The sequence below is a fragment of the Cataglyphis hispanica genome, chromosome 4, assembly GCF_021464435.1.
Source record: "Cataglyphis hispanica isolate Lineage 1 chromosome 4, ULB_Chis1_1.0, whole genome shotgun sequence".
In the NCBI taxonomy this organism is placed as follows: Eukaryota; Metazoa; Arthropoda; class Insecta; order Hymenoptera; family Formicidae; genus Cataglyphis; species Cataglyphis hispanica.
In genome coordinates this window covers 5,917,453-5,933,704 of record NC_065957.1, presented here as the reverse complement: position 1 = coordinate 5,933,704, position 16,252 = coordinate 5,917,453, and the positions used below count along the sequence as shown (strand labels likewise).

The 16,252-nt window shown below is 32.5% G+C and overlaps 1 protein-coding gene across 2 annotated transcripts in view; it reads right to left on the bottom strand.

Annotated features, from left to right (window-relative positions):
* Positions 1 to 325: 325 nt before the first annotated feature.
* LOC126849137 (SUN domain-containing ossification factor) overlaps positions 326 to 16,252 on the bottom strand; it is a 35,904-nt gene continuing 19,977 nt past the window's right edge. The window contains exons 1-4 of one of the 2 annotated variants that reach the window (XM_050590717.1): positions 6,342 to 6,750; positions 4,527 to 5,152; positions 2,449 to 4,367; positions 326 to 2,280 (exon numbers count right to left, since the gene is read on the bottom strand). In XM_050590717.1, the coding sequence (XP_050446674.1) occupies positions 991 to 2,280; positions 2,449 to 4,367; positions 4,527 to 5,152; positions 6,342 to 6,613 (4,107 nt within the window). In that variant the 5' untranslated portion in view covers positions 6,614 to 6,750 and the 3' untranslated portion in view covers positions 326 to 990. Of the gene's footprint in view, positions 2,281 to 2,448; positions 4,368 to 4,526; positions 5,153 to 6,341; positions 6,751 to 16,252 lie in introns of those variants that run through there. The other variant, XM_050590716.1, reaches the window with a different exon arrangement.

Sequence of the window (16,252 nt, the reverse complement as noted above, 5' to 3'; positions counted from 1 at the left end):
CCTCTCTCCCTCTCTCTCTCCTCTCTCTCTTCCTCTCTCTCTCCCTCTCACCCTCTCTCTCTCCCTCTCTCTCTCTCTGGCGATGATTAATAAGGAAAAATTATTAAATAATTCGAATGCAATCTAAAACAAAAGCGTTAGAAATGTTTTCTATATCGTTGTAGTTTCTTGTTGCAGCGATTAAAACCAATCAGTATAATATATATTCTACGTAAAATAATATATATGTTTATAAATTTCTCTCTCATTTTATCTTTCGCAACGGTGGGGTAATCTTATGTTTACGACAATGACGCAGTTAAAATACATATGCCTCGTAGCAAACTTCTATGTATTTCTTTGTATTTTATAACGAGTGCAAGCATACTAATTACGTATGATACAATTATTGCTAATAAGTAAAGCACAACTGTGATCGTGGTGCATGAAACCGCGTATTATCACATATAAACAAAAAATACATATATCATAGTAAATGATGTAGTGATGGAGGAATCTTTCAAAATTTAGGCAGTCATGCTTAATGATTTTCTGCCTCAATTTTTATCTTAGAAATTTTATGTAAGCTGTTTCAAATTTGCCTCTTTTAAAGTTATGATATATTCTCCAAGTTACATGTAACTTTGAGCAAAAAAAGAATTCAGCATTAATAAATTCAAATAATTAACACACCGCTTGCTAGTCTATACACAATTAAGATGGATAAAATCGTGCTCAGACGAAAACTTATTTACATATTGTAATTTGAAAAGTTTTTAGTTCATTCATTTATCTTCGATCCTCTAAAAGATGTAAGAGTATCTAATTTATATTTAATTATATAAATTCGTGAAATTTTTCAATCTTGCTTCGTACTTTCATCTTAGTCTCATTCCTCATTTAAATCGATTACTTCAATTTATCACACGAGTAAAGCCTACCTGCAGTTTATATGGCAATTCGACGCAAAGATCGATGTTTCAGTTCAGTCTGTGTGTTGATCTATTTCAATCAGAAAAACTTTCTTACCATTTTTTTTAGACCAGCGCTTCTTTTTTCTTTTTTGCTCGACGTAGGTGTAACATTACTACTCCTCAATTCATCGCTTTCCTCGATCAAGCCATTCGCAGCTTCACCATTGATGCTGTCGATGGTTTGTGATAATGTCTTCAAACCTATGGGACTGGACGGGAAAGACCTGTTATTTGAATGCTCTGAGTCCTGGCACCATTCCCATTTCTCGATAGAACTTGAAGAGGACTTTCTTTTTCTTCTCGTGCCTAAAGCAGTCTTCATGAAAGAAGGCGAACTTAATTTTGCGTTTTTAAGGATACCACTGGTTCTGAATGAGCCGTTCTTTGATTCCCCAATCTTCCGTTCAATTGAGGGCGATTTTTCAACAGATTTATGCACAATTACTGACGAATTAGATTCGCTGAGTTCATCATCTTGACGAATCAGTTCGGAATCTAATTCTATCTTGAAGACTTTATTTTTCGGCAATGCAGGTTGCACGATTCGTTCTCTTTTCTCTGTTTGATCATCGAACCAACCAATAGCAACCTCGGGCGCAGATTCTGGCCTCTTGTTAAGCAAGTTTTGCGACTCTTTAGAATGTAGAGGTTCTATAGACGATGCTCTTCTTGATGTCGTACCGTCAGGGATAACATTCAATATACTCTTATAACGAATTGCTTCTTTCACGTCGAGATTAACTCCTACTCTAGGGTAAGTTCCGGTGGCGATTATTTCCTTCTTGCGTTTCCTTTTTCGCTCCTTCTTTGTCTCATGAGATCGATCATCGATCATCAGCTCATGATACGTGCCGCTAATGTGAGAAGCGATCTCGCTAGGTCGCCGTTTCCTCGTTTTTTTCGTCGCGGCATGAGTGCTAAAGTTCTCCGCACTCTTTCGACGCGTCTCTTTCTCCTTCTTTGTCTCTGATTGAAATTTCTCTTCTCCAAAATCTCCTCTACGGCAATAAGAGAAAATCACAATGATAACGATAACTTCCAAACAAATCAGCAAGGCGTGCTGAACAATTGCGGATATTCGATTGCGCCAGCTGTCGCGATCATAAAGAAGAGTTTCGACTGATTTCGAGAGTATAGCGATTTCTTCCCTCAAAATAGCGATCTCGTCCATTCTCTTCGCTTCGCGCTCTTCACCCTTTCGAGACTCCTCGTTCATAGCGGCTACCGCGCGCTCCAGTGAGCGCTGCATTTCTTCTACTTGCTTTTTGTAACGACGACTCAATTCTTCCAGATATTGTCCACTTAGTGACATATTCCTTTCTAAAGCCTGAAAAATTCATATAAAAATGCATATAAATAAATATAACTGTTTTAATAAATAAACAATTACTTCTTTTTTCTTTTATTTTTTCACAAGTTTTTCAATATTTTTAAAAAATAATCGCGTTGTAATAAATATCTTTCTTAAATTTTTCTGAAGAGTGTTCTTTGTTACCTTGATTCTGTTAGACAGTCGAAGAAAAACCGACTCCTTCTGAGGCGCAGCACTTGCTATAGGTTGAGCCATTGATGAAGATGCCCCATTCTGCATGTTAACTGTATCACCCTCCAAATCTTTCAAATCGGAAAATAATGTATCTAACGAAAGAGAATCTTGAGATGACAATCGAACGACTTCTTGCTCGTTCAAATCTTTCACCTGTTTCCCATCTTGCTCGCCATTTTCCGATTTATTTGTTTTGATTTGCACAATAGTTTCGGAATTTTCCGTATCAGGCACAAGAGTATCACTCGTTTCTTGATTGTCAAGCGAATTCATCGACGGACTGCTACTTATAGTTTTTGATGTTAACTCGACAGAAGTTCCTAGAACCGATAATTCTTCAACGATTTTCAATGTTGGCGTTGGATTAGATGGTGGCGGAACAGTCGTCAGCAATTCTGGCTGCAACGTTTCCTCCGTGAGCTCCTTACTAGGTTCTAAAATCGGTACAGAAGACTCTTTCTTCATATCTTCCTTACTAAGTGTTTTCGTGGGTTTGATCTGCGATGCCAAACTGTCAGAAGTCTTTATGGAGGCAGAGCTGATATCCCCGATTTCCTCGGTATCCTGAACTAAACGTTGTTGTCGGAACTCCTTGTCAGAAAACGTTCCAGACTTGCAAGCAGGAGAATTCGAATCTAAAGTACACGTGACAGAAACTTGATGATGAAAAGTTATCTCGCCACTATGATCGGTAATCTTGGTAGATAAAATATTTTCTCTGTCTTTCTCAGAACTGTTCATGGGAATCTCATAACTTGTGTTCATCACCACCTTACGGTCCCTTGTTGCAAGAACATTACATAATGCTACAATGTATTCGGGTTTAAAGACAGAAGTTAAAAAAATCGCTTGAAGATCCACCAAATCGAAACGCGTCGTATTATTGCAATTCATTTCTTCCTCTTTTTCTCGCCAAGACTCGATCTTCACACCATGAAAACTACACAATCGTCCTCGTCTCAGAGTTCTATTCACCAAATCAATCTTAAGCAAATCGTTCAATTGCCGATCTCTACAACTAACCAGCTGAAAAACGCTGGCAAACTTTTGATCAGTACAATTACCGCAGAGAATCGTGTATCTAGGCGTCATGCAGCTCGTGTATGAATTGTCCAAGATATTGTCTTCATCGATACTCTGCTGTATTTCCGTGATGTTATTTCCAGTGAGATCACTGGATTTCACTAAAACCTCTGCAGCCTTTTTCACAATACTTAGTACAGCATCGCGCGCGCTGCCAAAGAGATTTCTTGGTGGCTTGGAAGGCTCATCGCCTTCACTATCCAATAGCTCCTCCTCGTCGCTATCCTCGTCATCGTCGTTCTCTGTGCTCGTTTCTTGTAGAATCTGATTCTCCGTCTCGGTTTCCAATACTTCGAACTCACTGGTACCGTAAGCGCGAAACAACGAGATGGGACAGAAATGTTCCGAACCATAATGCGATTGTAGCTCAACCTTGATGAATTTACCAAAGAAGTGAGAATGCAGAACAAAACTCTGAATGTCCTTCACGTCCTTAGCAGTGAAATGACCGACTGGACTCCAATCTTTAGTGGGAAAACGATCGCTCACATACACGGAGAATTCTTTCGGCGACGAACTGAAGAGCTCGAAATTTGCCAGCTCAATTTTTTTCGCCTGGATTGCCTCGCAAAGTTCAACAACGAACCAGATGCGCGATGTACAGGCGTTCAGCATGTACTCGTCCCGCGTGGACACCAAAACATTTTTGGCGCTATTCGCTTCGGGATTGGCTGCCACGATTTTGGCACCACAGTCGGGAGAGGCGTAATTTTTGGAACGAATCTTCATGCCGCTTACACTTCGTCCTGGACTACCCGGAGTCTGCACGGAAGCATTTGGATGAGCTGTAAAATAAGTAAAATAATCGTAAATAAAATGTGCAACTGAATGTAATGCAATTGTATTGCCTGCTACAATTGTATTTAATTTAATGCAATGCATTATAATAAATATTTTATAATAAACATTTATCAATTTTTTGATAAAGAAAAATATATACTCACTTTTCTTCTTCTCGACCTCCTCCAAACGTTTCTGTGCCCATTCGCTGAAGGATGGTATATCCTCATGCGGATCGGAAGGACCTGAAGTAACAAGCCCGTCTAAGATCACCGCTACAGTTTCATCTCTACTACCACTAATCAATTGTGCTCTGGCCGCCGTATCATTCAATTCCGATGCTGTAGTAAATGTGTCGTCGACCTTTGAGGACAACTCTTCGGACATCTGAACTTGCCCAACCTCCTCTTCGATTCTCAATTCCAACTCATCCATATTGACTTTCTGCTCTGCTCTAACGATTACCACGACCTCCGGAGCCTCCTCGGTGGATATCTTTTTCAACAAAAGCACTTCCTCGCCGTCCTCGAAGGCCTCCGTGTCATTCGGTCGCTCCGTCGTCGCCGTCGTCTCATCAACAATCAGCGGTGGTTGGATCTGCGTCGTCGGCACAACGATCTCCTTTATGTGCTCGGTTTGTCTGATTTGGTCATCGCTCAAAATCGAGGAATTCTTGATGGACGATCTCGAGGAAAACTCACGGTCGATCTTCGGCTCGGCCAGATTCTGCAATTCCGCCGCCGCAGTGTCCACCAACGTCAACACTACAGCTTGGCCGGTCTCGGAAATCCTGCCAACACAATAATCATCGAGTCATATTAATATCTCGTTATATATAATATATATACAAATCGTATTCTATTGCCGAACAATGTGATATTGCCTTATAAAAATCATAACTTTAATACTTTACTGTATTATATTTATTATATTTTGATTTGTTTAATTTGAAATTTTGGAGAACGGCTTATCTATTAAATACCATCTCTAAACTTATCTCTCAATATATTTTTTACATGCAAGATCGATATGGTAGAATTTAACAAATTACGTAATTTTGTCATTAAATAATTCGTGCATATTATATTATTACTATAATAATCAAATAATAAAATTCATTAATAAATATAACTTTAATAAAAAAAAATTTACATACGTACATTGTGAGATACTTCTATATCTTACAGATATCCCATGTTTTTAAAGTAAAATGTTTATAATTAATATAATTATGTTAAAAAATTCGCTATTAAAAAGAAGAATAATATCACATCTATTACTAAAGAAAAATTAATATATTGCAATGATAAATATTGTAATTTTGAAAGAAAGTTAAAGATAATACATTATGCTTTGTGATATGCATGATATGCGACAAATATAATTCTTTTAAATACTAGAATAGAATGTGCGGCGATCACTTTCAGATAAATAAAATTTTTCAAAATCATAATCATGTATATTGAAAATATGAGATACGATGATGAATTGAATTAACATCGAAAAAATATATGCATGAATATAGAGTAATTATTTATAATTATAGAAAATACGTAACTGCTGCAACCAATTTTATGTAAAAAAAAAATCGGTTTTAAAATATAAATATATCTGATATCATATGTAAATTTTTTATATAAATATCTATTCAAATCATTCTATATTATTATATTATAATTTTTTTGCAGTTTTTCTAGAACTATGAACAAAATTTGATACACAGATTATTGTTTTTATAATTTTTTAAAATATTTTTCTCTCCGCTTTCCATTCAATTAAATATATGAATCGAGATGAAAGATTTATAAAAGAATCTTAATTCTAAGATTGCATTTTTTCTAGAAAAATTAATTAATTTAATTAATTTATTAATTTACAAAATAAACAATGATTGTTGAATAAATGTTTGTCAATATTTTAATAGAAGTCCATTTCGGAGAAAATGACCAACAAAAACATCCCTAATAAAGCTTTCTCACCGATGATAAAGACAAGTAGGGATGCACCATAATACTGCCAATATAGTTAAGTAGAAGATAACCACTCGAAGAAGATGTCTGGACTGTCCGGTGGGATTGTCAACCCAATGCAAGGGACATCCACCATCGCTATTCTTGACGATACTCTTGGCCATGACTTTAGGCTCAGGCACGCAGGTTACTTCACACCATGAAGTAATGTGACACCACGACTTCACCATTACCTTGCTCCGTTTTGTTGTTGCAATTTTTCTTTCAAACTTATTCACCATTTCTCACACTTTCATATGCCTAAAGTTGCTCGCAGTCACTTTATAATGATATTAGGTAAAACATCACACGCTATATAATATCTATTATATATATTATAAATTCCTCATCATCGAATCGATTTTCAGTTCTTGGAAAACTACGATAACAGTGTCTAAGATACATCATACAATTGTCCTCTTTTTGAAAAAAATTTGAAGAATCCTGTCATTACAACTATTTCCTTTTGATTTGTAAAAACATCCAATTTTATCGCAGGATAATTTATCATTTTACCACCCCAAACAAATTTTAAATAAAGTATGAAAAATATCAATATATAGCAAAAACAAAAATTGAAAAAAAATACTTCGCATCTACAATATGTGCTAAGCAAAAATATATTTCATCTCAAGAAATCGAATAAATTCTATACATATTTCTATAAATTGCAATAGTTTTAGAATAAATGAAATCATACCATGAATTAGCTGTTTATAGCATTTACTAGTTTAGTAGCAATAAAAAGTAGTATTTGATTGTTAGTAAAACATTGACATATTTGATAATTTGAGATTGGTATTGTGATATATATATATATATATATATATATATATATATATATATATATATATATGGCATTGTGATAAATTTTCGCTTTATCAAAAATATTTTAACGTGCTATTTAATCCCGAATTATCTATATGGTACATATACAATTAAGAGACACGAAGCATGCGACATTTATTGATGCCTGTATATATGCTTGGAATGCTATTGGTGTTGACATGCATATTCAATATCCAGAATTATGTAGTTCGAGAACACAGAGAGGATCGAGCTAACATCACTCTGTCATATCACATCGCAGTTTGATCACTGTCAACGTTGACAATAATGATTCTAGTGTGAATAGAATTCTAGTAGCCAAGTGATCCTTATTTGCTAATTCAATCTTTGAAAAACAAAAAAATTCACGTTTTAACAGGTGAAACTACGGAGAAGACTTATTTATATTCAATATTAAAATATTTATCGCGCGAGCGCTCATATAGAATGGAATTTGCAAAATATCTTTTTCATATCGCAGTAATATAAATCTTTTCATGAACCAACATGATTTGACAGCTCGCGCACAACTGTGGCTGGTAATATATTTCCAATATCACGCTGAAAATCAAACTTGAAGCGAAAACTGTATATTAGGAGAACCGGCTAGCTAATGGTTTTTATATAATTATATAATTACAAAGTATCAACACACCCGCATTTAAGCATTGTATGACGGAAAAGTTTTTTTTAATCTAACATAAATTGATTGATCGATTATGATTAAAGATCGGTGACACAGCTCTCGTTAATGATTCACAAAATCAGTGTATTCAGTATACGCAAAACCTGTCTTATATAAGTAATTACCAATTATGTCATATAATACAAATTAATTTTTTAATATTTTAATATTTTCGCATTTTGATTGGTTAGTATGTACTCTTTTTCCATTCAATCAAACACAAAAAATTGTTTATAATTCAACAAAAGCATTCTTGATATATGTAACATACGCGACAGTGGAAAAGTCAAAATCTGATGTTATTGTAGTCAACATTTTAAGCTAGCTCGTATAACAGTCACAAAGTGCATTATGTTTATGCACCACACAGCAACGAAAAAAATCGATTTCCGTGCTCTTTCGTTAAAAAAGATGATCATATCTCAATTATGACAATGGGCTCGAACGATCGACTTATCGCGTGTGCATTTAATCGGAACGAATGGCGCATTGTGAACAAACCCTCAGACGGAGAGACGATGTCACCGCGAATGGTAAAAGCCTCGTCGAGATCGTTTCACGGTCTGGCGAACATCGATCAATGAGCAGAGCCGGTTTGTGAGAATGACGAGTTTGCCACTGAGAAACCGCAATCCTGTCTACTATCTGTTCAGACTGCAACTCACAGACATCGATCTCGAATGCAATATAGAGAATCTAGGTAAACTAACGCGATAGTAATCGGTTCGGTAAAATAATCATTAGAAATTCAAACAGAGTTGTTGCAGAGCGATAAAAAAACATTAATCACCGATTAAAAATAAAAATAATACATAATTCAAAAAATAATATACATATATATATATATATATATATATATATTATTATTATAAAAAAAAATTTATATAGAAATTTACAAAAAAATAACGTATTATTAATGTATTATTTATCAATTATTCATCAGATCAAAATTTTTCTAGACTAATAAAATATATTACACATTTTGACTTACTTAATATTAATTCGATTATGAAAATAATCTTGGGTTTCTTGTCTTGATCAGAACACCAATTGTCGCGCGTGTAAACAACCCGGAAAATACTTAGCATGATTGCAAATGTAGCATGTTACTGACAACGCCTACAAAATTTTTTTTTGTCATGTCGACTGGTAGTCTTGCTGCAAGTGTTGTAGATTTCATTCACAAGTTACAATCAATTTAAGTAGGCAGGCTAGATCAGCAATGCGTTTCTCTCTCTTCAATAGACTTAATAACGCTTCCTGATTCAAAAGTCAGTCATACGAATTGTTACGTAACGCTGTTATGCATGTACGTATTGTAGCATTATTATAATACAAACTACGTAGATCAAAATATTAGAATATGCGAAAGAAAAGATAAAAGCACGTAATATTTAGAAAAATAAAAATAGACTTTTTATTTTTAAAAGATGAAAAGAGATTCAATTTTAACAAATGACTTGAAAAATAAGAAAAATAAGAGAAACTAATTCAAAATAAAATATAAAATAAATACACAAATCGATTATATGAATAAAATAAATATTTCCATAATTCTTATAAATATTCCGACATCGCACGGATGAAATGAAAATAGCTATGCTATTAAATGCAATTGAAGTAGCGAAGAAAATACGATACTGCTATTTCACAATACATATAATATAAATTGGCGAGAAAAATCAAAGAGAGGAGATTTATGTTATGACGACCCGCGATAAATGGCAGTTAATGGTGAAAACACAATCAACTAGAGAAATTTATTCGTTAGAAAACGAAGCCTTATGTATCTGGTCCATCAACTTGTCAATCGTGGAACTAGAACGACTCTTGAAATAATCCGGACTAGGTTTTCCTCTTCAGATGTCTCTTACTCGCGTTATATATAAAGACATTATAGTTAAATATACATATAATATATCGTGTTATATACATTGTTATGTAAACATATGTATGCATTAAATTTAAAATTATATCATCGCGATACGTTGTACGAAGCATCAGTGCAACATAGTTGATAAACGTTTATACACCAAGAGTTATAATTACCACTTAATTAGGTTAATTATCGCGAGTTATAATTAAGGTAATATAAGCATGGAAAAATTAACTCGCGAGATTAAGACCACAAATTTTGATAAGCGAGAGAATATGGAATTAGCAAATAGTATTAGATAAAAATGAAAAAAATATTAAAAATTTAAAGAGAGCAAAGAAAATAAAGTTAGAAAATAAATTGTTGCAGCTACGCTAATTATAAACTACTGCGCTATAAAAAAAATCCATAAAATTAAAGGCATATTTACTAAAATTTCCATCGAATTATTAAATGTAGTTGTTTACAAAAATTAACAAAAACTAATTTAAAAAAGGGAATTATTTATAATAGTTGTATCGTCCCAATAAATCATTAAATAATGAGGATTTTAATAATACTGAAATTTTCTTTAAAGTAACATGTATCACGTTGCAATGTTAAGAAAATATACATCAACATATCAATATGTATGTAATCAGACAATTGGATTGTACATGCATAATTAACTTCACTTGGAAATCTTTGAAGGAGCACGCTTTCTCAATCGAATATCGATGGCACTTTGTAGAGGCACTAAATAATGTTCCTGTTCATATTAACACGCGCGTCCTCCATTGCGTGTACTTAGGCGATCGATAAATCTCAAGTGACAGCGAAATCATGAAGTGACTACACACGAAAGTAGCTTGGAAATTCTATCGACTTAACGGCTTTCTAAGTAGCGTTTTCTCGTAAGACGTGTAAAAATATAAAACTGCTCTTGGGCATTGATCCTTTCTAACGTTACACCCCCGACTCTATCGTTGCAATAAAGACTGATTAAAATCTGATAAAAATAATATTTGTGACTTTCTATTCGTCTCTCTGACAAAACATTTCATTTTTGCAGTTTAGCTTTTAATAATAATCATTTACTTAATAATACAGCGTATATCTCATAACATTGTATCGCGATTATCAAAGAAGAATATTCGTGTTTGATAATTTATCAAACAGTGTTACGATCTAATCAATTAATAAATTTAACCAGCAGTTCTTTATGTGTCAGTCAAGGCTAGAGTTAAGGCTAACAAACGAGGAACCATTAACTGTTATTATTCATTAAAGAAAGTCGTATGATCGACGATTATAATGAAGGAAGCTGACATAAGAGATCGATGAGAATTGATCATGCCCCTTTCTCGATACATCAAGAATTATAAATATCTTCTTCATTCAAAAATCATTCGTGATATTTATACACATAGCAGGCATATAAATTGATATCCAATAATGAAAATTAATGCGGAAAATTGAATGAAAGAATCGAATTAGATAAAGAATAAAGATATAGGATTAATTGGATGTTGGTTATTAAATGTCTTTTTGTTTTGATATATAAAATCCGATTTCTCTTGACTGACAGATCGTAATAATAGTTCAAGTACTCAAAATTGAATATCAACCATTTATCAAGTTGAAATTCATCTGTTTTTTAATCGCTAGAGAAAACTGATACAGAAATTCATAACTCACACATATTGCGTATTAGAGAAATCAAAACACATCACTATTTCAAAACTTTCTGTACATGATTGGTAAATAAAAGAACGAATTTATTATTAATTATCAATGTTAGCTTTCCTATTCTATCATTATGTTTAGTACACAAAATAGTTTCTAAAAGATACCTGCATGCTATATCAAGAATTAGAAATTATGAAAATTTAAATAGCTTGAATTTATTTTGTATTGCGCAAAAATAATTTTTAAAGGCAAATTTCGCTGCAAAATATTTTGTTCTGTAAATATTCGCTTTTGACAAATCATACACAGTCATCATTATTTATTATCGTACATTATTTAGAATAAAATGTTTTAATAGATGCATGCGGCTGCAAAATTGCGCTGTCATCGCGGTTTTATTACAACAATTTTTATGTTGCTCAAATTTATGTGTCACGCACATATTCGAGACATAATCGTAAACGATACCTTGATTAGCATTAAATCTTGCTCTAGGAAAAGAAAAAAATCTCATAAAGCCGCTTGATCGCGTGTCGGATTGGCTTTTCTTCCTGCTTTCTTGTTTGGAAGTATGGTCGAGACCCACGCGAAATTCAACAATTGTCATTGTACAAAAAATGGAATTCTCTATAGTTAGACACGTTCCAAGGTGTGTCCAGTCAATGCGTTGTGTGGGTATTGGCTTCCACGTGCCTTTGCCACTTTTATAAGGTCGATCGATCGTCTTATGATTAGTTGGCGTGACGAAGTCGTTAAAATGCATGTGCAACGCGTAAACGTGCAACAAACGAACTCAAAACAGAAACACTTGTCGTGAAATCAATGTATTGACACTTCAATATTATATCTCACAATACATTGTTGACCTAAACCGATAAGTATAAACCCTATATGTATATAAATTAATTATATTATAAATTAATTACGTTCTCTTAGAAACAACAAAATAAAATTAAATGTGCGATACAAAAAACTAATTAATATGCTTAAATATATATGTATAATAATATATATAATATATAATGTACAGTAATATATAATGTATTAATAACAAATATATATATATATATATATATATATATATATATATATATATACAGGATGTTTCTAAATAAGTGCAAAAAATTTTAGAAAATGATTCTTTAAAATTAAGAAAGGTCTTTCATATGAACATATTCCTATATTCCTCCCTGAAGAAGTTACATTTCTTCAAAAAGGAAAGTAAAAATTAAATTTTTTTTTTTTCAAATTTTGGACAAGTCAAAACATGTGTTTTTAACTGATTTAATTCGCTATTGAAGCAAGTCTAATTTTTAATATAATCTGCAAAAAAAAATAAAATTAGCCTTGATTGCTATTTTCGTCTTACAATGTTAACCGTCTACGTGCTCCAAACGATTGCAGAAATTCTTTCTCGCTTGACCTCGGAGCGAAATTGGGCCATGATATATCGTGAGATGTTACCAATCTCGGTGGCATTATTATTACATTCAGCAGATCGTTATTTCATGTGCTAAATAATATTACAAATACATATATGTTCACGATGCTGAATCGCACGTATATCTATAATATGAAAACTGATGGCAAATCTAATTAGAAACTTGGCACTGTATAAAAAAGAATCGGACAAAGTACATATTTCGGAAAGATCGTGCTAGTCGTAAAAAACTTTAAAATATCAATGAATTTTCGCCACAAGGAGGATTCTCAGATATTGTATTATGTTTGGGTATAAAGCACATTTTTTTTATTTCATCTCTAAAAAAAAAGAATAAAGCGAATATTTTAACATTTTATATCTTTTATATCTTTTATATTACACACACATACAAAATATATAGAAATAAATTCTGCAAAAAATCAAAATTGAAAGAATACTTATCTATATGTATATACATAAATGTATATTTATTTTCTCATAATATATTTTTTTGAAAAGAAAATAAATCTCATAAATCTCCCTGATGATATCATTTATAAAAAATTTCTCAGACCATTTATATTCACCAAGATTTATTTATCAAGTATCTGAGACTGATTATATATTTTATTTATGTTAGATCAAAAAATATCATTTTTTTCATTCCACTTCTGCAATTTAAAGATAATTTAGGTGTCAAGTGAAATTTATTGAATATCTCGATACATTTTGCGTGATATAACTATATATTGAGTAATCAGTGCTATCAGTGCTATCAGTGCTATCAGTGCTACTTTGAGTTGACCAATTCAAACAACTATAGCAATGAAAATTGTGATACATTGAATATTACTACTAATTTCCAACTGTTTCAATTACATTTCCGTCTAATATTTAAATAGTTTGATCAAAGATTTTATCAAAGTTTAGCTAATTCGTGCTATGTAATGATTAATTCATGTCAGACAAATGATATCTCATGACAATGAAATTTTAACGTCCGTTGTCAGAATAATCATCTCTATTATTATGCAAACCGTTCTCGTTTGCTCGATGACCCACTTGAATCGGAATTCTGAGTTGAAGGACGTTAACTGTAATGATTGCAGTCAGATGCAAACGACCGATCACATCATAGTCACAACAGAAAATAATAAATATATGCGCTTGTAGAGTAGATTTAGCTAATCAGCCAACACTTATTCGATTGCATATAATTTTAATGATTCGGAATCGCAATATGCAAGCTTATGCTGTGTATTCTGTTTGACTCTTCTCTCTCTATTTTCTCTCGCATGTAAAGCAATTTAAAAAAAAAAATATATTATATTTATCACATTTTGTTAATAAGAAAATTATTATTATTATTATTAAACAACTATAAAAGACATCAGTTTTTGTATTTCAAAAATTTAATTCGTTAAAAATAAAGTGTTAAATTCATATAGATTTCACGATTTGTTTTTTTGATCACAACGCGATGATAAATGTATGCGCACTAGAAACTTCCCTGTCATCGTCAAAAGTTTTGGTGCAGTATAACTTCGCGTGCATCCCAGAAATTGGATGTGCTTTGCATTGTTAGATGCGGTTTCGCCAGGAGTCAGTCCTGACGCCAAAGTCGATATGTAGAATTTGCCGAGTAACAAAACGAGGATTCGCAATAAAGTTGCCAAGAAAATGTTGCATATTATAGAAACAATCCCAACAAGTATCATTTGAACGATTTTCGTACCATTTAACGTAATAATAACTATTACTCAAATATTTCAATAGCCCAAAATTCGTACAAAATTATATAAATCAAATAGCAAGAGATTAAAAAAAGTAAATATAAAAATCATTGCAAAAATAACAAAGTTTCTTCTCAATAATGTTGAAAATGGGGATATTATAATTACATTAAAAAAATAAAATTACCGCATTAATTAGCTTCGCACAAAATAACATAGTTTTTTAATGAGAAAGAAAAAAAGTGGAATTTAGTTGGATTTTTGTTATTCGTGTTTGCATTTATTGTATAATATAATAAAGTGTATATACGCCCGTTTATTCTAGTTTTCGACAATCTCCATATCTTATAACGTGATTTTATTAAACGAACCATTATTACCCACTTTATAACATAAATCATGATTTAATAGACGTCGGAACATTCTCTTAGTGAACTGATGTGGTCAGCATGGTCGATAGAGTGAAAACTTGTGTCGACATTGAGTAATGAAATCAAGAAACCACGAATTTTCTTCACTAAATTATAGCAAGTACACGGGTTTATATGGGTTTACACGGATATCGCAAACGTGCTCATCAAAGTACTTTTCAAAAAGGAGGAAATGCGCGATTAAGACTGCTTTGTCGAGAGAGGATTTGCGGCTACACCTGCATCCACCACGCACGCTACATCAGCAGTTCAGTGATCGATCGATAACCGATATCTAGTAGGGTGAGAGGTAGCGAGAAATAGAAAAAGATATGAGAATATAAACTTTCCTACGTGGAGAGACTGCAAAAATTATAACGCGTTTTCTATTAAATCATCTATTATCATTATATTTTAATTATTTTATATTGACCGTATAATAAATATATTTAATGGCATATTTATAATTATTTCATGAGAATTATTTGGCTATTTCAAATATCGGACGTATGTACATTAATAAATTATAAAGTATTAATAAACGCAACAAGAATGTGAGATAATATAAACATTTTTGAAATATTAGCCTTTCTCTAGAGAAAATTGTATGCTGCGACTAATCTCAAATGCGAAAATGTAGATATTGTATCATATCTGCTTCTTTTATCGAAATAGAAAAGTGTGTACGAGAGTAAAAGTAAATGTTGATTATTCTATTAAAAATCAAGAGGATAATGCAGGGTAATATGAAAGTGCCAATTGCCATTATTGATATAATGGCAAGCAATAAATAAGATTACGCGTGGACAAATATAAATATTATGGAAAATTGCCAGTCTCATCATTTGAGAGAAATTATCTTGTTATACATAATAATATATTGTATTAACACGAGCGCAAAGATCTAGGTTGCCGTTCAAATATATACTCAATCGGATGAAAGCGAAGATCGCACACGGATAAAGTGTCACATGCGTTCATACAACTGATTAACATGGGTCATCTGTACGTGCAAAACAAGATGAGTAGACCGAGAAAAGTAAATGTCATTAAATAAAACCGGTTTTTTTCTAGAAATCAGAGCCGACATGAAGAATTAATCAAACGATAGAAATAATATTCATCTTTCAAATGTTGAAAAAGTTAATTATTTTAATTTTTTTTTCTCTCTTAATGTTCCCATAATCAGTTTATGCTCCCTTGATTTTTACTAACGTGTTAATCAGTGTAAAGTATGTCAAAGCAATATAATCAGTTC